Below are 21,913 nucleotides of genomic sequence, written 5' to 3'. Positions count from 1 at the left end.
AGGAGAGTAGGGTAGAAGCACTAGATTTCGCCCCCCTAAACCATGTAATCGCAGGAATAATAAATTTCTGACTCTATTAATCAATATTAAATAATGTTATTGGGTTTACTCAACTATTCATCTGTTATTTTAGGATGATCAAGCTGCAAAGTTATCCAAAACAAAGTTTTACTATTGAAAAAAGTATAATTTTTGGATTGATGGTGTGCTTTAATTTTCGTCCCCCCAAATTCAATCTTCGCCCCACCCATGCTCTAATCTTCGCCCCCATTAATTGAAGTACAGGTTTTCGATAGTTTAATCAAGTACTTATTATCTTCTCACTTTTCATCTTCACTGGTACTTATCCTGCCTATTTCCACTATGTCTTTTTCTTTTTGGCATTACGTCCACACTAGGACAGAGCCTGATTCTCAGCTTAATTTTCAAAGAGTACTTAGTTCATAACTAAATGGTTTCTTTACATAGATTGCCATTTCTACAGTTGTACCGTGTGGCAGGCACGATGGCACTTCATGGACAAGGAACTCAAATAAAAATTCCATCACAAAAATATCCTGAACCGATAGGTAATCGAACTCAGACACCTTCAGCATGGATTTGCTTTGTAGCCGCCTACTAACGAAGGCTATGGAATGTCCTGATTTCCACTATGTATTGTTTTTATTTATTGCAAAGTAATTATTTATGCTCTTGTAGCATTTATGTGATATATGCAGGGTTCTGAATTTTCGTATCAATGATGCGAAATCTACGATTTTTCTCACGTAAGGAGAATGCTTTTTTCGCTTCCTCACGTGAACATCTTTTATCGCTCACACTAATTTTCCCTGGAGCTACGATGGTGGATAACCGAAAACTACTTCACTCCGGGGATAATTTATTTTTCACTCCATCATATTTTCGCTCACCAACTGCTCCCGAGAATTATCACTATGTGGATAAACAAAAACTAGTGCCGGCGACGGGATTCGAACCTAGAACATTGCTAAAAACAACCACGATGCGTGCACGCTAACCATGCTACCACCCCAACTTGACGAAAGGAGTGGTTAATTTGGTGCATAAAAGCAACTGCTGCTTGTGGCGATGGATACAGGAAAAGTTCTTCATGGATCGGAGAAAGAGAAAACAAACTTCTCACAGCTGCGGAAATGTGCAATTATCTATTTTCGCTTTGTTTTGTGGACGGATAAAATCGCAAGGCAGCTAATCGCTGAAAATTGCTGTGAGGGATAAATCCATTATCGTGAGAGTGAGTGAGAATTCGGAAGCCTGGATATATGTTATTATTCCCAGGAAGTCGAGAAATTTCCCAACATGAAATAATCCAATGTCAGAATATCGGAATCAACCCCGATATGTCATACATTAAAGTTCTCCAATATTTTTTAAATAATTATATCAAGTACCGTTATTTCGGGAGAAATTTATTATATTCAGCGTTTTCAATAATGTTAGCAGTGCCAAAAACTGAATGCGGAAAAAAAGTACTGCGGTAAACCCATTAACTCACGTAGTGGTAAAAATAATATTTAATATTAAAAATCGGTTGATCATATTTCGTTTCTATTCCATTCTTGCTGAATATGGTGGGTTATTTGATTGACAATAATAAGTTCAATTTGTTCTTCGTCACAGACTATCTGTATAATGATGAGCAACAAATATCATACACTGAAATGAATTTTATTGTAGAAACTACTGAATGTATGGTAAAACTAAGAACTACACCAACAATTTTCAAGACTACATAAATCTGTTAACTTTTTTGAAGTGTAGTCAACATCAATACACAAGAAAATTTATTTATTTAACCAGAGTTGCAATATTTATGACTAGAAATAAACTTGATTTGAACCACACTGTGCTGAACGGTAGGTGTCACGGATTGAAATGCTTTGTAGTGAATGCTACTATGGAAATGGTCACATTTACTGCACAGGATTTTTACCAGATTATGGTAAACTAAACAGATTTTAGTAGTCGGTTGAAAAACGTTAATGAAGTTCTTAATCCCACCTAATTCTAGTGGTAACGTCCGCGTCTACAAAGTAAAGCCATGCTGAAGGTGTCTGAGTTCGATTCCTGGTCGGTCGAAGATCTATTCTTAACGGGAATAATATTGACTTCGTTAGGCATAAAGTGTTTTTGTGCTTACCACAGAATAAAAGAATACGAAAATGGCAGCTTATGCAAAGAAACCTCTCAGCTAATAACTGTGCAAGTGCTCATATGAATACTGCTGAGAATATATAGCTAAGAACAGGCTCTGTCCCAGTGAAACGTAATAACAAGAAGAAGGAACTATTCGGTACATTTAGAAAATCCTTTAAACTTCCTGTAACCTCCTGTAAACAGTTAATAAATCAATGAGTTTGTTTTGTTTTTCGAACAATTTCGAGGAGGGGCGAAAATTAATGCACGCACCACTGAAAGAACGTTACAGGTAGTTTCGCCAGGGGCGAAGATTAGAATCGTACGAAAACGTGCTTTAGTTTTCGCCACCCTGAAAAAATAGTTTAAAACTGGTTATAATTGCTGGAATAGTTGAAAAAATCTATTCGTGTCTCTTGCTGATGCATGTCTTATCAGAACTATTCATTTTTTAAAGATGAAATAGTTATCTTAATATGTTTTCCTTGCCTTTTAAAATAGACGCTTTTCTCAACGAACGCAAAAAATAGCGTATCATTTTTTCCACATTTTTATATGTGATTATTTGGCGGTTTAGAAGATTACTTTAATTAGTAACATTTGGAAACTAAGTATATTTTATTCCAATCTTTTATATAAGTTAAAAAGTAAAACATTTTTATTTTATTACAATCTAGAACAAGCTAATGTTCTACCAGGGGGGCGAAAACTAGGGAGGGGGCGAAGATTAATACATCTACCCTATATTGTTTTGCATTTTTAATTAAAATATCCGTTTCAGTTCAGAAAATGAAAAGTGTTGGGGAACCGAGATAACTCTTATTGTTTGTAATGGGGATAAGAAATATATACGCATAGACACCCAATTATTCAACACCCCTAAAACTGAAAGGAAACCTTTCAATGGTGAGCTCCGTTAAGAATTACTCATGAACCATACACTTAAACAGACTGTGAGTGTCCGGTAAACAAAACTACCGAAACTGATCGGTAAAACATCAAATTACCGATGTTTCAGTAAACGACTACATTTTGACAGCGCGTCGTCATTGAAATTGCTGATTTTCGGTTAATCTTGATATATCTGTCAATTTTACCGACGGATCTGTGAATTTTCAATGTTGCCGAAAACTGTAAAATATTGAACCGAAATTTCGGTAATCGGTTTCATAGATTACCGACATCGGTAGTGGGGTAATTGACAGCATAAAACCGTCACGAATTTAGTTTTCCTGTTGTCGTAAGATTGTTGATGGTGTTTATTCGTTATTAATTTACTAAAGAATGTTACAACGATGAAGGTACGACATTCTAGTTTATGCGTTCTTAATGTTATAACTACAGATATCAACGACGGCAGGACGACAACCAGGACGATGGCAGTTTGTGTTCGCTAAATGCAATGTTTTCGATTGCGCTGGCACTGGCATGGCGTCAAGCAAACATCATCGGCAGCGTCCCTTTTCCTTTTTGGTGGATCCTGCGATTTATTTATGATTCTACAAAGCACGTTGAATACAAATATATCATTTATTCGCTAAAATAAAGCTTTGTGATTGGTAAAATTTATCAAGTTCGGTCTTTGTCTGAGTGAGAATATAAATTCCGAGAACAAAAACATGTGCAGACAAATTACCGTTCTTCGGTAAACAATTACCGATGCGTCGGTTGCTTTTGACAGCTGAGCTGCAATATCCGAATTACTGAACGTTTTGTAATCTATTCGTTTACCGAACGGATTACCGAACGTTCAGCTGTTGAGATTTCGTTAAACGGATTACCGACTTCGGTGATTTGAGCTGAGTGTGCAAGTGGAACTACTTGAAGGATTTTTAAAACTCATCATCGTCATTTTTTGTGTGTGTCTGATGAATGATCCTTTCTCATTTTTTCTTATCATTTATTCCAGAAAACGAAGAAGGCATGAAAGAAGAACGAATCATCCCCGAAGCCATTGATCCGAAGAATGCAGAACTTCCTCCAGGGGAGCACAACAATGTGTTTTATTTCATCGACGGTAAGTTATACAAGAACATCGCAATAACTTATTTCAGTTTAGAAAGAAAAAAGTAAGTAACATTATTCTTAGTCCTCAAATGACTTCATGGAGTACAGGACTTAGGATCTACAAGTGTAACCAGTTGTCTATTGGTATTTTTTGTCTATTAATATTTTTATGTGGCACAGACCCTTAACCATTCGTAAAAGTACAAGGATTATTATTTCAATTTGTACCCATTTGGAATATCTACCTCAGGACAGCCCTGTCGTCGTAAAATTTGAGCTTCTTAGTCGCCCTTTTTTGAGGGGGGCATTACTATAGCTCAGAGGGCGTTTCTATTCCCAGGCGTTAATGATGTCGTCTCATAAGAAATAAAACAAATTGTTTAATATATTGATATCAACTGTGATGGTGGTTATGTTGCTATCGGTTTTAGAATTTCAGTTTATACAAATCATAAACGGAAAACCGAAAACCCTTAGCAATACTTTAGTATACAAAAATTACAATTATCACAAATACTTCAAGTCAAAATTGTATATTTGACTCATATTCCTAACACGTAAGACCAACAGTAACGTCAAATGCATCTGATAAATTACCTGATATTTGTGAAAACTTAATTTCTTCACAAAGTCCTAGTGTTAGCTATTGTATGTGACGGTTAAAATATTTATTTAAACTTGTATAGTATTGTTTTTACGTAAAAGTATGGAACAGCACGAATAAATCGAATTCAAATGAATAATTTCGAAAATAAATCTACCGAGTGTTCGGAATATGAGTCAAATTTGAAACAAAACGGTACATTCCTAACAAACGAAAACCAATATGTATTTGCACGTATTTAGTTTGTGTTCCATTTATATTGAAATATGAAACGATAAGATCAAGCACATGGGCTGAAACATTATTTAGAAAAATTTGCTCATGTTAAAAGTCAATTTTATTTCGTCCTTGTATCTACCATAACAATGCCGTATATATTACTGTATACCCGACTAAGGGTACATAACAAAATTATATCAGCATATGTTATTATGTTATAATTTTTTTTCGAACATAGGTTGTTACAAACTTGATGCAGGATGTTGTTAAAATAACTAAAATTATAACAAAAAGTGTATGAATAGTAACATAAACAAAACAAAATGTGTTTTAATTCTATCAAAAACATATCAAACCAAGTTATAATGTTTGATACAAAGTATCAAAATTATAATATTGTTCGATATACGATAATATTGTATATTATTGAAATGCACAACTATCCATTTATTTTGTTATAAAGTTGTTAAAAATGAACAAAAAAATATCTTATAGGGAAACAAAACACATTATGTTATATTTCTGTTTTATTATGTTGTATGGATAACGGAGCCTAACAAAATTATATCATAATATGATATGCATATCATATTCTGATAAAATTTTATTATACTTTTGTTACAAGCCTTTAGTCGGGTATGCTATGTGACTATTTCCCAGGTCTAACCACTAATACTGTTACGATGTGCCCTTTAAAAAGAAATCTCAATCCATGAAATAAACTCAGTCTTGTAGAAGCTATCACTCAGTGTAAAACGAAGCGTCTAGAGCCAATCCTAAAACCCCATCTACATCTTTCCTCCATGCGATGCCCCTGAAATAGCTTTGTGTTTCAGGGTATAAGGACTGTTCATTTTATAAAGTGGACAGCTTGTGCATGCTGTATATTTTTAATTTATCGATGAAATTTCAATCAGTTTTCTGTACATCGTTCGACTAGTATTGTACAATGTTGTGATAATAAAAAAAACTCCAAAATAATTAAATTTCACACGAATATGGAACAACGTATAGAACGGTCGATATTTGGAGGTTATCAAAATCAACAATTATTAGAAATTGGCTGGAAAATTCGACATTATATTTCTTTTATTTTCAAAAAAGGCTTGATCTTCGAAAGCATCATCAATCACTTGCCTGATGGAAGAAATAAAGTTATTTTTGGAGCAACAATTTTACAGATATAATAAAATCATTTTTCCCCGATATTTTCAGAGGAAAATATTTTAAATTTGGAGTGAACTGATATGAGCAGAGTTTTTTGGTTTAAAGTACATCCCTGATAGAAGTTCTAATATAGTATTAATATAAAAAACCTATTTATCGGGTTACTTATTTAGCCCCCACGTCACATTTAAAGCACAATAGAAAAACGATTGCTTTTTTGTAGAACACTTTTCAAAGTACATGACAATCATCAAAATTGGCAACACTGCTGTAATAAAATCCATTTTATTTTCCGCATATAATTTTCATAATGTGTTTTTTCTGAGATTACCGATTGAAACATTCGAAGAAAAATCTTCACAATTTGATGTTGATCGATAAATATGCGTACAAGATTTTAAAAGTATAAGACTTTTTAGTAAAACGACCATAAAGAGTAAAATTTATATATTGTATTTTTACCTATATATACCTAAGACTGCGGTTTAAACTCACTATTTTGCTTTCGTCTATACAAATGTAGTTTCGTTAGTAAACTAAACTAGTTTTGAATACGCTTTTTACTTTTCTTTTTTGCTGGGAGTGAAAGGATGGTGTATCAGCAAATTTAGCCATAAATGGATAAATCAGTAAAGTTACCTAATGTCAGAGGATGGTGGAATATAATTGATTTTTTGAAGCTATACAAACATACAATTTATTCATAAATATGAGAATTTTGGTTTTGCGAAAAATAATGTTAAACTTCGACGATCAACTTTTCTTAGGAGTTTTTGGAAAAACTATTTAGCTCTTCAACTAAAAGTATTTTCTAAGATCTTATATTCACATAGCATTGTAGAATAATAGTTGAACGATGCACAGAAAACCGATTACGATTTTAGTATCCGACCGGGGAACAAACAGCAGTGGACGAAAGCAGCAGAGTAGAGTAAGGGTGAACCAAGATGAATTGTCTTTCTTAGACTCGATTAAAACACTTTAAGTTTTTGAAGGCTGAAAGCCAAAAGAGACCACTCCGATGGCAGCTTTTATCTTTTATAGTTTTCATGATCGATACAAGGCGTTATTAATTTCACATTTGATATCTGATTGATTGTATTGGTGATCAGAGGTTTACATAATTTATAGCAAGCTACACTGAACGAATTCTATTCGATGAAGTCATTACATTACAACTCCTTCACCTTTTAGATATTTCTTATCCTAGTATTGAAAAAAAAAAATAAAATAATTCTGATCTGTTTTTACTTGACAAAAAATTAGAAATTATTGTGAATTCGATGGAAATGTTTTTTCCTTAAATATTCATTCTGATAGGGTATTTACCTCACTTAGTGTACACAAATGCATTATCTCTTTTTGTTTTTCTTTCTCTTTTCGAACGCCGAAGTGGTTCGTCCACACAGTCGGCAGGGTTTTTCCTTTTCTTAGAAGAATTTTCTTCTTTCTGGTGGTATTTATCACTATTGCACTCATTCATTTCAAAATCTACAGGGTCGGAAACTTGATCTCTCGGCCTCTCGTCCACGTTCATAGATTTTTGCTTGGATACCACCACGTTCGGCCTTATCTCTCCTCGCGTTACTCCAGTAGACCTAATCTGTGCCCTGTGTGCCGTGGCCACAACGCTTCTAATTAGCACCTGGAATAAGTTTTGAGAGATTTGTTTTAAGTAAATTGCCTTAACCCATTTGGCTAGATGGCCAGGCTTATGATTCTGATACCAAATAGCATCGCATTCCATCAGATCATCTAAAGGATCTTTTCGTTTCAACTTGGAAACGACCTCTAGTTGATTATCGTCATTGAAAGTTTTAGCTGGTTTTAGTAATAGCTTTTTAAAATGCTTTTTTGGGTTTAAAAGGTCAATTAATGTTTTTGGTATATATGCAAACACTTTTTTGGATGGAAAATGTCCATCTGCCGATATAGAATTATTTCTGTAATTGATTAAAAATAAATTAATCTGATCCTCCAGTTCAAGATTTAGGAACTCTGGTTCCAATAAGAATTTTTTCAATACATCTTTTACCGTTCTCACAAACCGTTGCGCTTGACCATTGCTGGCTGGATGGTATGGAGGGCTTTTGAAAACTTTAATTCCTTGATTTTCTAGGAAACAAACAAATGCAAATGAGTTGAATGGAGGACCTCCGTCGGAAACTAACACGTCCGGGAGACCGAACCTGGCAAAAAAGGCTACCAATTTTTTGAGGACTTTTCCACACTCAGTACCGGTTTTCATCCATTCTATTTCCACCCACTTTGAGTAGCTGTCAACTATCAATAAAAATGTGAGACTGGAGAAATGGAAAAAGTCCACATGAATCCTACTGAAAGGCCTTGTAGTAGGAATCCATTCAGATTCTACTTTTCGTTTAGAAACAACTGCCATACTATTACACACTTCACATTCTTTTACAAGTTCTTCTATCTGTGAATTGATACCGAACCAATAAACGGATTGTCTGGCCAGTCTTTTCATTTTAACAATTCCTGAATGGTTCCCATGCAAAAGATTTAAAACTAGTTTTTGTAACTCTTTTGGAATTACCACACGGTCCTGATACAATAAGCAGTCATCAATTATCTCTATATCGTGATGATTAGCAAAAACGTTGAAAAAATATTTGTCTATTCTGTCAGGCCAGCCATTCTTCATGTAAGAAATCACTTTGAGCAAAAATTCATCATTCTTGGTTGCATTGGCAACTTTAACATAATCCAACGGAATGTTTTTACTAAAATTAATGCTTCTGACAAAGTCTGTGTGTATTTCATTAGGAATCAATTGAGGCAAAGGAAAACGGGAGCAGAAATCTGCATTACCCATTTTGGCAGAGGGCCTATAGCGAATTTCGAAGTCGTAAATAGATAAATCTAAAACATATCTTTGAATTCGCGTAACAAAAATTGAATTTTTCCCTCTTTGCCGAAAATCCCTACAAGTGGCTTATGGTCTGTGAAAACTAGAATTTTTTTTCCATAAAGGTATTTATGAAATTTTTTTATTGTGCAAACTAAAGCAAGAGCCCCCAGATGTAAAATAGGGTACGATTTTTGACATTTATCAAGAGAAAATGAAGTAAAACTTACTGGTTTTTCAATACCGTCTACTATGTGGGCAATGACTCCTCCAAGACCATACCCCGAAGCGTCAGACACTACAATTATAGGTTTGTTTGGATCATAAAATTCAAGAAGATCGGTTTCCAAAAGTGCATTCTTAGAATCATTAAAGGCTTCATTGCATTTACTGTCCCAGACAAATTTCACATCTTTTTTCAATAGATTGTACAAGTGATACAGTTTAGCTGAGAGATTGGGTATAAATTTGTGATAATAATTAATCAATCCCAAAAAAGATTTTAACTCGGTTACATTTTGTGGCACATTTGCGTTTTTGATTGTAGAAATTTTGTCGGGACATGGCTTCAAGCCCTGTTCACTTATTACATGGCCAAGGTAATCTAATTTGTTTACAAAAAACTTGCATTTGTCTAAATTTATCTTAATATTAGTTTTAGATAATCTTGATAAAACTTCACGTAATTTGGAAGCACAATCTTCAAAGCTTTTTCCGGAAATCAGCACGTCATCCAAGTAAACGTAAACCCCCTCAATACCATGCAAAACTTGATCCATTATTTGTTGAAATATAGCAGCGCTTGATGTTGCACCTTGTGGTAGTCGATTATATGTGTACAACCCTTTAGTTGTATTAATTACCATAAACTGTTTTGAACGATCTGTTAACTCTAACTGGGTATAAGCGCCTTCCAGATCAAGGGCACAAAACATTTTACTCCCCGCTAATTTTGCAAACAAATCATGTGCCGTTGGAAGTGGGTAAGTGTTAGGTATCATCATTTTGTTAATCGATACTTTGCAATCTATCACAAGTCTAATTTGATCGTTCTTCTTTATAACAACTATCACTGGGGAAGCCCACTCACTAGTTTTTATTGGAGTTATCACTCGCTGATTTTCTAACTTATCCAAGTAATCGTCAACTTTTTGTTTCAATCTGTATGGTACATCGTACGCTTTTTTGAAAATAGGAACTTCGGTTCTCAAAACTAAGTCAGCTTTGAAACCTACTATGGGTGTTGAAAAATCCTTAAAAACTGTTGTTTCAAATCATTAATCACTGCTTCTTTGCTTTCGTTCATCAAATTGTTTATCAAGGTATGATTCGAGAAAAAATTTCGCCAGTTTGGGAACAAAACGTCCAACCAAGAACGGCCCAAAAGTGGAATGAAATTATTGTTACAATCGAGTACTAAAAGCTTCAAATTTGCTTCTTTCCCTCTCAATTTGACCGAAACAATCACTTCTCCGAGCACATCTAATTTTAAACCATTAACAACTGCTAAGTTTTTATTGCATCTCTTCAAAGGTTTGTCAATTATAGAAAAATATTGTCGCTTGTTTATCACAGTCACAGCAGACCCACAATCTATCTCCATGCTAAGTAATTTACCCTCAATAAATATGTCTAACAAACAGGGATTATTAATGTTGTTAATAGAGGTGATGTTCATGCATTCAAATTCTTCACTACCGTTCTCGCCTTCGTCCATATCGTCGTCTTCGGAATCTGAATCATTTGCAGTCATCCTGTTCATTAGCTCCTGCAGGTCCTCATCTACCGTTGGAATAGGGTTCAGGTTCTGCACCATGTTGACGGCATTTCTTTTCAAATTCTTCAGTTTGAAGCAGCGTTTTTGACGTAGAAGTACGTCTTTCTTCTCTATACAGGAGTGAAATTGGAATTTCAAAACCAAGAGCGTTACGCTGGCATGAAATATTTTAAACGTTTATAACTTCTCGCTGGCTTAACGAAATTTCTTGATTAGCATCTCAATCGAAAGATAAGACATCAAAGCTTCATGTCGTTTACTTACTGAATCCCACATACCTGTCAAAATAGTTTAATAACTGTTTTAAAAGAGAACGTTGATTTCAAGAAAATCTATAAATAGGGGTGGCTAGAGAAAATTTGACGTCATTTGCTTTTCACTCTCCGATTGGCTCGCATCTCAGCAGGCGACAGATCGGCTTGCTCTGACCGGGCGTGCTTCTCAGGCACAGACATCGATAGCGAAGGACGCCCCCCTTTGTCTTGCTTCGCTCAAATCAAACTGTCGAGCGAGCGAGAGAAGATGCCGTCCGAAGCTAAAGCCATCACCGCTGCCGCCGCCTAGAAGAAGAAGAGGAAGCAGTCCACAGGTGAATTTGCGGTCGAACTGTGAACACGGTCGGGCGAGTCATTCTCGCTTTGTGGTTCACCGCTTGTTTGCGTTCACCCAGCCATCGTCATCGCCGCCGCAAATTTCATCGGCCGAGGAGCTGTTCATCATTGGTGGTCAAGAAGCAATCCCGTTAGGAGCAAATACCAGAAGCCCCCTGAGTTTTGCTGGTCCGAGCAGTGTTATTTATCCGTAACAACATCGAAGCTAACAAAGCCATCGGTTCTTTTCAGAGCCATCAAATTTGTGGAAAAGAGTTAAAAGAGAAATATTTCCGATTTTTTTATAACTTCTAATATTCCTAAATCAATTTCACGGCTTCATACAAAATTTCATTTGTCATGAATAATTTATGACTCAACCTTTTGAGATTGAACTTGCGGAAGCTGCTGCAGTGCCGTCGGGGTGAGTGCTCAACATTTCACAACGATTGAAAAATAGAGTGGCTTTTCCAACAGCGCCGTTTATGTTCCATATTTTATGGGAACACTTTGATTAGGAAAATTATGCCATGTAACAAAATTGCGACATATTTAGAATGTTTTTGATAAGACATTCTCATTGAACAATTGTAATAATTTTGGCATCCATGGATCCGAAATTTACCTTCATAATAAAGAAAACTATTGATTATCAATAGCTCGTATTGAATATTTAGGGAATGCCAACAATTCATGTTCGACCAATTTCTCACGCATTAGTATTCTCCACAATTTTCAAGTAATTCCAAGCCAACACATTATTGGCACAAACCCATTTCCCAGATTGGTCGATCAGAAAGCGAAGAGCACAAAAGGGAGGAGCATCATCTGCTATTCCAAGGTTATAAAACATGCTGTCTTCGTTGGATTCAGTTTCATTCCATTTCCGCTTTCGAGCTGGTAAGAGCTCTTGATTAGCGAGAAGTACCTCGCTGCTAGAAGCCTGCTGAGCTGTTAATCCAGAATCTGGTTTGTGAAATCGCTCAAGATTTCAAAATTGAGCTACGTTTCCAGATTTCAACTAAATCCCTGTGATCCGCTACCCTGTTGCTGTTGTGCAACCATGAAATATTCAGCTGGTTTGTCGAATAAACTGGGAACTTATTCACATCTTCTTATTCTTCTTCTTCTTGGCATTAACGTCCTTACTGGGACAGAGCCTGCTTCTCAGCTTAGTGTTCTTATGACACATCCACAGTTATTAAGTGAGAGCTTTCTTTGCCAAAGTTTCCATTGTTGCATTCGTATATCGTGTGGCAGGTTCGATTATACTCTATGCCCAGGGAAGTCAAGAAAATTTCCATTACGAAAAGATCCTGAACCGACCGGTAATCGAACCCAGACACCTTCAGCATGGCTTTGCTTTGTAGCCGCGGACTCTAACCACTCGGCTAAGGAAGGCCCCAACTTATTCACAAGCATTTGAAACTTTTTCAATTTTCCATACAAAATTACCAACTTTGGTAAGTTAGATCTCAGTTATTTATGGAAATATTTTCAAATGAAACTTTCACAGAACATCAGATGTAACTTGAGTTTTAACATATATTTTTGAATAATTTTTCCAATCACAAGTTTATAAGTAATAACGATTTGACTAAACTGTAATTTTCGACGAAAAATTCAAAACTTTTTATCTTATTATCTGATAGCCTTACACAAAAACTGTCTTCAGCAAACTTATTCATCTCGTCAAAATCTACAAATTTGTTGAAGATACCATGAAGCTATTCCTTCAATATGTTTAGTTATGTCAATTATAAAAAATCGTCAAAAAATTCACTTTAGTCAAACCGTTACTGCTTTTCAACGTGTGATTGGAAAAATCACTCAATAATATATGTTAAAATTTCAGTTATGTCTGATATTCTGTGAAAATTTCATTCAAATCGGTCCATAAATAACTGAGATATAGTTTATCAAAGTTGGTCATTTTGCATGAAAAATCAAAAGAGTTGCAGTTTTTTTTCTCAGCGAAGAATCACACCATCAACGAAAATAGCGCGAAAGCAATAACCAATCGCGTGCGAGTAGCGAACGGAGTGACGAAACAACCAAGCGAGAACCCCACCACTCGCCATCGGTGATCGGAGCTCGAGCAAATAAAACCACTGGTTGTTCTGCTCCCAGCTCATTCACAAATCGAACGGCATAACGAACGGATCAAGCAGCGGAGCAGCAAAGAAGAGCGCGTGAAAGCCACAGCAGTGTGCGAGTAGCGAACGGAACCAGAGAGCAACGAAGCGAAAGCAACAACTGAAAAACATTCAGTGGACGGATTAGTAGTCAGCGCCAACCGGCGACCTGTTGGAAACTAACGCCAGCGAAATATACACCATATCTGCCTCTCCTTACCATTCATATTCTTGTACTTGATGAATTCAATGAAATGGTTTGGTTTGGCGATGGAGCAAAGAGTTATTTAGGATGATTTTATTTGACAAAGAGTTGTTGATAAATATTCCAATCAAAAAGAGTTGTTTTGAAAAAGTTCACTTTTAGCAGAATTTTCCTCGGAAAATTTATGCTTTACCAAAGAGTTGTTAATGAAATTCCTGCAGCAAAGGGTCGAGTTTCTCCCCACGAATATTTCCAGCCAAGACCAGTCATGGCCCCCGCTTCCAAAATTTCGAGTACGGAAATTGGAAAATGTATTAAAATTGCGACAGATTTTAAATACTGTTCAATAAACTGTTTCTTGACCAATTGTAATGAGCAACTATTGATCTGAATTGATTTTTCTACATGTTGTCTATTGCGTTAATCTGAAAAATAGGCTATATGAAATTAATGTCTTGGCAAGGGATGTACAAGATGAGTATTATGCTGTTATTGCATCCCGACGGCACTGCAGCAGCGTTCTCGGACCATCCTCAAATTGTCGTATGGTCGATTATTCGTGATAAATCAGATATTGTATGATGCTACGAGATGAATTAAGAGATTATAGCAAGTATGTGGTAAGCACATTAAGAAATATTACTAGCTATACTGTGTTTATCACGAGAAGTTCTTACTAGCTCGAAAATGTAAATGAAATGAACCGAATCCTGTTGTTGTTACAGAGGGATTTTAATCCGAAGGTCATTCGTCTCTTAAATGAACCGAATCTGTCGAAGATAGTAAGTTTTACAAAATTTGAATTGCAGACGATGCTCCTCCCTTTCGTATTCTTCGCCTTCTTCTGATTGACCAATCTAGGATAAGATACATGAAGTTGATGTCTTGGTTAGAGATTTACATATCTTGGAAAATTCACATGCGCGTTCGTATGGACAGTAAAAATATCAACATTATTTTAACAGCGCACAATAAATTAAAATCACGCATGTTTTGGTTTCGTGCAAATTTTAAATATTTCTGATCCATGTTCAATGTGTTCTGATTTATATACTATGACATTTGCAATAGACTAACCTGTAGAAAAATTTCAGATCAATAGTTGCTTATTACAATTGGTCAGGAAACAGTTTATTGAACAGTATTTGAAATCTGTCGCAATTTTAATACATTTTCCAATTTCCATACTCGAGAATTTAGGAAGTGTTCCCCCATTATATGATAAATCAACGATGCTTTTAGAAATACCATACAATGCTGAGTAGTATGATGTTATTTCGGTCCGACGGTGCGCAGCGATAAATTCTCAAATTCATGTAATTATTTGGGGTAAATTATGTGAACCAAATTATAGTATACCGCGATATTTAGATCATTATAGATAATTCAGTAAACATCATCCAATAAACCCTTTTATGAAAGTATGTTGGCCCTGAAAACGGCCGATTGAGCTTGGATGCTGTGACTACGAGTTTACCACGAGTCGAAATTTAGAAGCGCGGATCGGTCAACCTAGAAATCTTGAGCGATTTCACAAACCAGATGCTGGATTGGCAGCTTGAAGATTAACAGCTCAGCAGATTTCTTGCAGCGAGGTACTTTTCGCTGAGCATGTTCGGAGGAGCTCTTACCAGCTCGAAAGCGGAATTGGAATGAAACTGAATCCGACGAAGGAAGCATGTTTTATAACCTCAGCATAGCAGATGAGCTCCTCCCTTTTGTGCTCTTCGCTTTCTGATCGACCAATCTGGGAAATGGGTATGTGCCAATAATGTGTTGGGCTTGGAATTACTTGAAAATTGCGGAGAATGGTAATGCGTGAGAAATTGGTCGAACATGAATTGCTGGAAGGGTTGACATTAACTAAATATTCAATACGAGCTATTGATAATCAATAGTTTTCTTTATTATGAAGGTAAATTTCAGATCCATGGGTGCCAAAATTATTACAATTGTTCAATGAGAATGTCTTTTCAAAAGCATTCTAAATATGTCGCAATTTTGTTACATGTGATAATTTTCCTAATCAAAGTGTTTCCTTAAAATATGGAACATCAAAGACGCTGTTGGAAATGCCACTCTATTTTTCAATCGTTGTGAAATGTTGAGCTCTCACCCCGACGGCACTGCAGCAGCGTCCGCGATTACAGTCTCAAAATGTTTAGTCATAATTTATTCATGACAAATGAAATTTTGTATGAAGCTGTGAAATTGATTTGGGAATATTAGAAGTCATATATAAAGTCGGAAATATTTCTCTTTTAACTCTTTTCCACTAATTTGATGGCTCTGAAAAGGGCCGATGACTTTGTTAGCTTTGATGCTCTTACAGATAAATAACACTGCGGGATGTTATCAGTTGATTGCCATGGTCAAACGGGGAATCCTCAACTCAAATGTATAAATTTGAGCAAGTTAATTGCTTATACGACGAACCGAAAGTTTCGTGGCTTGGATGGCGCACAACAGTAACAAGTAGTGGATCACCGGGCTTAAGTCGAAATCTGATGATGGCGGCGATGACGATGGCTGGGTGAACGCAAACAAGCGGTGAAGCACAAAACGAGAATGACTTGCCCGACCATGTTCACAGTTCGACCGCAAATTTTCCTGTGGACTGCTTCCCCTTCTTCTTCTTCTTGGCGGTGGCAGCGGTGATGACTTTGGCTTCGGACGGCATCTTCTCTCGCTCGTTCGACAGTTTGATTTGAGCGAAGCAAGACAAACGAGGAGGTCCTTCGCTATCGATGTCTGTGCCTGAGAACATGCCCGGTCCGAGCCAGACGATCTGTCGCCTACTGTGATGCGATCCAAGCGGAGAATGGAAAGCAAATGACGTCAAATTTTCTCTAGCACCGCTATTTATAAATTTGCTTGAAATCAACGTTCTCTTTTAAAACAGTAATTAAACTATTTGGACAGGTATGAAGGATTCAGTAAGTAAACGACATGACCCATTGATGTCTTGTCTTTCAATTTAGGTGCCATTCAAGGAATTTCGTTAAACCAGCAAACAGTTATAAGAGTTCAAAATATTTCATGCCAACGTAAGGCTCTTGGTTTTGAAATTCCAATTTCACTCCTGTATTTTTATTTTACTTTCAAACTGTGCGGCATAATCAAATGCAAACGCATTCAGTTCCCGATGGTTAGTGCCTGTGCTTTTACTGTTCATAAGTCGCAAGGTGGAACTTTCCCAGAGGTCGTGTACGACTATGACAAAAGCCAGGATCAGCAATTAGTATATGTTGGTTTGTCGCGAATTACTTCATTGCAATGACTATTTTTGACAAACTCTACTTTTTTCAAGTTCTGGCGTGATGGAACTGTCAGCAATTCTCCCAAGAGGGTTGACTTAAGGAATGAGCTGCAGCGCTTAGGCAATCATCGATTAGTGACGCTTTGAGACGAACTGCGTGAAATACTGGATCATAGCGGCCAAGCCTGCATATTTATGAGTATCAATGTACAGAGCCTAAATGCTCATGCAATGGATATTGCTACAGACCAAAGCACTGGACCGATTCTATCAATTCTAACGATCGAAGCACCCGAGCTATCAAACATCTAATCTACTAGAGGAGTTTGGTAAACTACCGCTGGAGCCAGAAACCGATCACCCAACCAAGCAACACAAGGAAGCAACGACCAAACAAACAAATTCAATCATCTGGCATTATTCCTGGAACACCAAACACTGGTTCTCGGAACCACAGAACGACAAATGGTTCTTTCCAGGACTACCAAAATGAGTCCAAAAAGAGAAAACTTCATCCGATCAATAACAACACAAAACTAGTACACTTACAAATTCATACACATGACAAATCAAATTATTAATCATCGTAGTTCTACGTCAACCCCGCGGTAATGCAATAGACATTACCCACCCCAAATTTTTTTTTTAATATGCCCCTCAATTCCGCAGTAGTCACACGTGAAGTTAGCAAATCGTGATGGCCTTCTGTATTCCTGGTTTCACCATTTTTCTAGCTGCAGTGGCCTAGGTCTACCCCATTCATCACGCCGTCGCTTAAAATGTCCATGACGCTCCGTCCATTGTCTGTGACCTAAACGGCTTTTAACAGGACCTCTAGAGTGCTCACCTTGCTTTGCAAATTCAAAAGTACGAGCTATTTTTCCCATGGTGGCTCCAACTGTGTTGGGGTCTGCCATTTTCAAAGAGGCAATTTGATCCCAGCTGTTTTCCCTGTTTCCCAAAGCTTTGGCATTGCTTTCGGCAATTTGCCACGTCGTAATAATCTTTTCAGCCGATACGTGCAGTAAAGAATCAAAATATAAAATTCCAATTAGAATTCCGTTAGATTGGCAAGGAAAAAAATCGTAAAAACTCACCAGATTACTGTTCACTCACACACTGTTACGTCGGCCGGTCGTTGATCCAGTGAAGTACGATGACCTCGTTTGTTGCTTGGCTGATTATTCTTAGCGATGCCCCTAGCAACGACGCTATAGCGAGCACCGATCACTTTGCCGGGTGTGTCAAATTTCACTGAATCTGCGTTGACGCTATGGTTTTCACTATGCACTTAAACCGGATTGTGATCGCCGGCCCTCTAGCGTTGCCAATCCTATGTGGAACGGAAGGGATTTCACGAACTCCTCGAACTTTTCGGACTCCGATAGACACTTGTAGGATTTTTTTTTACGCCACCAGACCAACTCCGTATTTCTTTCTGCCGCTGTTTGCCGATCGCACGCTTTATTCGCACCGTTCTGTAAGCCGACCGCACTCTAACTGAGCTGGAACACTGACTGACAGCTTTTACTTACAGCACTGGTGCGTTGATGTCCGGTTGCCTCGTCGTCAAGTTTTAGTATCCGACCGGGGAACAAACAGCAGTGGACGAAAGCAGCAGAGTAGAGTAAGGGTGAACCAAGATGAATTGTCTTTCTTAGACTCGATTAAAACACTTTAAGTATTTGATAGCTGAAAGCCAAAAGAGACCACTCCGATGGCAGCTTTTATCTTTTATAGTTTTCATGATCGATACAAGGCGTTATTAATTTCACATTTGATATCTGATTGATTGTATTGGTGATCAGAGGTTTACATAATTTATAGCAAGCTACACTGAACGAATTCTATTCGATGAAGTCATTACATTGCAACGATTTAATTAATATATAGAAAATATATAGAATAAACAAAGTGTCCACTTTATAAAATGAACAGTCCTTATATTAGAAGAAAGATACGTGAAGAAATTCATAGAATTCATCAAAAACTGAGCTTTTTACAAAGTTTCAAGCTAGGGTCCAGCAATTTATCTTCTAGTTTTTTTTTTTAATTCAAGCCAACTACGACGCAACCAGTTATTCTAATTGTATATGCCGATGGTGGTCCCGTTTCAGCTATAATTACTCAACCATAACTCGAAATATTGTTTAACCAAATATTATGCGTATTCTCAGTCATGTCAGACTAGAAAAATAAATGTAGACTGGACTGGAATGCAAAGAAAAGTTTTAAACTTGAACATAAATAAATTGCTACCTAAGATTCCGAATGTTTGATTGTGTTTAAACGTAAAGATATATATGAAGCATACATAGAAAATTATATGATCTTTGAACTGTTCTTTTACTTTTACTTCAGCCAAATATATGGCTTGAATTCATTAAAAAAAAAATATCGCTCTTGAAAAAAGTAAGAGGTTGTTTCCGAGATACGACCGTTAAGTTGACGTTGGATAACGTTAGCCTCTTCTATTTCCTGGTTTGAGACCGTCACAAACTTATGAAACATTTCTACTGCTAAAAATCCAATTAATTTTCACACTATTTGTTGCATGTCAATTCTGATTTATTATAGACATTGTGTGTTATTATTTTGTGTTAATACAAAATAATCACTTTGCATGTATTCAGAAGCTTAGGCGATTATATTGAAGAATTGATTTTTAAGTGTATACTTCATCATTGCTAATTTGGTGCGAATAATTCAAAATAACTCTTTTGCATTGATTTTGTGGCCCTGAAAAGGGCCGTTTGGTTTGTTTGTTGGTTGGTTAACACTTCAACACTGATAGAACCGGTCGATGGAAGAAGAAGCCAGAGCGGTAAATCTTGCTCTCCAAACAAATATTCCGGGTGAACGTTAGATCCACGCATGATCCACTAAGATTGGTTGCTTTAGTGGGATCCGAAGCCAGTTTGAGGTTGAGGTACTTCTCCATGAAGTCCGCAAACTCCATGTTCATCTCTTTGCTCATATCGATGTTGAAGTTGCCTGTCACGATGATTGGCATAGTCTCCTTGTGATACTTGAACAAGTTCCGCGCCATGAAGAACTTCTTCTGCTTCTTCGTTGTATCCGGGGAAATGTAGAGACAAACCAGTAGTGTCCGACAATTCATTGTAGTGATCTCGGCAGCGCAGATGTCACCATAATCATCTGACAAGCCCAGCTCTACATTATAACTGGTGCAGAGTTTGCGGATCGTGTGCGGCACAGCCATCGTTGTTGCTGAGTTGTTTTGATGTATAGCGACACCTGCAACTCTAACGTTATTACGCTTAGCAGTTGTGATACAGGTGAATCCATTCAATACCGTGTGGCTTTGAGCACCATCCCATGCCTCGGAAAAGGCCAGGATATCCACCATCATCAGCACAGGATCGGCAGAGATATCGGATGCGTGTTCCACGAGGTTTTGAACGTTTAAGCTCATCAATCTGCAAGCAGACTTGCAGCGTTCGATGGCTTCAACGATTTCCAGGATGTCAAAGACCTCAGAAGGGCACGGTTCCTTCTCCCAAACTTCGGACATGATTGTTCACAAGTACAAAATGCAGTACACAAGCCACTTGATTTTAGATGTTGGTTCATTAATTGGCTGGATATATTGATTTGATGTCTGTGTTAGGGAAACCAATGGTATAAAGAGTGTAAAACTTGTCCAACCCTGTGTATGTTGACAATTCTCACAAGCCGAAATTTGACGATCTTTTCTTTAAATTGAGTGCATATATAGATTTAGCCACAGGTACCTATTTTCAATTTTACCAAAACCATTCTCCACGTCGAAGTGGAGGATTAAAGTGATATTTGTGATACATATAATAGGAAATATCGTTTAAGCTAACTCTTTATCAAAATGTTGGTGGCCTTGAAAAAGGCCGTTTGTTGTGAAAGATGATGTTGACGGTGTGACCGAAGGAAGGTCGAGGCCCATCAGATGACTCGACAGGACGGATTCGTTGTTGACTCTGAAAGAGTGGGAGAAAAGAGTTATAATATAAAGTTTTGCGTTAAATTATATTCACCAGATGGTTGAGCCTTATATCACGGGTTGCAAAACATCCATGATATTTTGAAGAATGCATCAACAAAAGAATCAAGCATAATATTGCGATAGGTTGGTAGCCATGATCTGATATCCAAAATTAATCGGTACTTCGTCACAGAAACAGACTGTGCACTGGGCAGAGCTCAACTGAAGTTTATGAAACCTTCGAATAGACGATGTTCCACTGTTGGTGCTGAACGATTTGGAAGAGAACGACACGAATCACATATTATGCAAAACTTACATCATCAAATTACATTTACCAGATTATCGAGCCTTGAATCGCGGGTTACGAAACGTCTTCTCTCACGATGCAAGGATTTGCCAAAGAAAGCATATCGATGGACGGGTTGGAGATTTCAAAACCAGGCACAGCAAAACGGGAGGAAAGCCGACACTCTACCGTCATGAATGCACTGGCTGCAGGAATAGTTGTCGATGGGAACCATTTACTGGACAATGTTTCACTGTTAACGCTGAACGATGTAGAAGAGAACGAAAATAATTAGTTATTTTGTACATCTTAGCCTAAAAGACTATTTACCAGATAGTTGAGCCTTGTATCGCGGGTCACGAAACATCATGAAGAAAGCGTATTGATGGACGGAGTGAGAACGAAGTCAACGACGGGAGTAGAACTCAGAATAAGGCAGAGCTCAACTGGAGGCAGGCCGAGATTCTCAATTTGCAGACCGTTCAAATCTCAAGCACTGAGAGTATCGGTCGGTGGTATGAGAAATACGCACAGTATCTCTTGCACTGTATGCGAATGTTCCGGGTGAACGTCAGATCCAGACATGACCCTCCCATGGTAGTCGCTTGAGATCGATCTGAGGCCAAATCTAGGTGCAGATATGTCCTCATGAAATC

At 37.2% G+C, this 21,913-nt stretch overlaps 1 protein-coding gene across 5 annotated transcripts in view; it reads left to right on the top strand.

Moving 5' to 3' along the window:
- The window catches only part of LOC5569240 (cadherin-23), a 160,271-nt gene that overhangs the window by 96,048 nt on the left and 42,310 nt on the right, over positions 1 to 21,913 (top strand). For all 5 annotated transcript variants that reach the window (XM_021857581.1, XM_021857582.1, XM_021857580.1 and 2 more), the window contains exon 16: positions 4,067 to 4,174. In XM_021857581.1, the coding sequence (XP_021713273.1) occupies positions 4,067 to 4,174 (108 nt within the window). The remainder of the gene's footprint in view (positions 1 to 4,066; positions 4,175 to 21,913) is intronic.

The sequence above is a fragment of the Aedes aegypti genome, chromosome 1 (genome assembly GCF_002204515.2).
Source record: "Aedes aegypti strain LVP_AGWG chromosome 1, AaegL5.0 Primary Assembly, whole genome shotgun sequence".
Lineage (NCBI taxonomy): Eukaryota > Metazoa > Arthropoda > Insecta > Diptera > Culicidae > Aedes > Aedes aegypti.
Note: the sequence above shows the minus strand (reverse complement) of the source record. Positions and strands in the feature narration are given on the sequence as shown.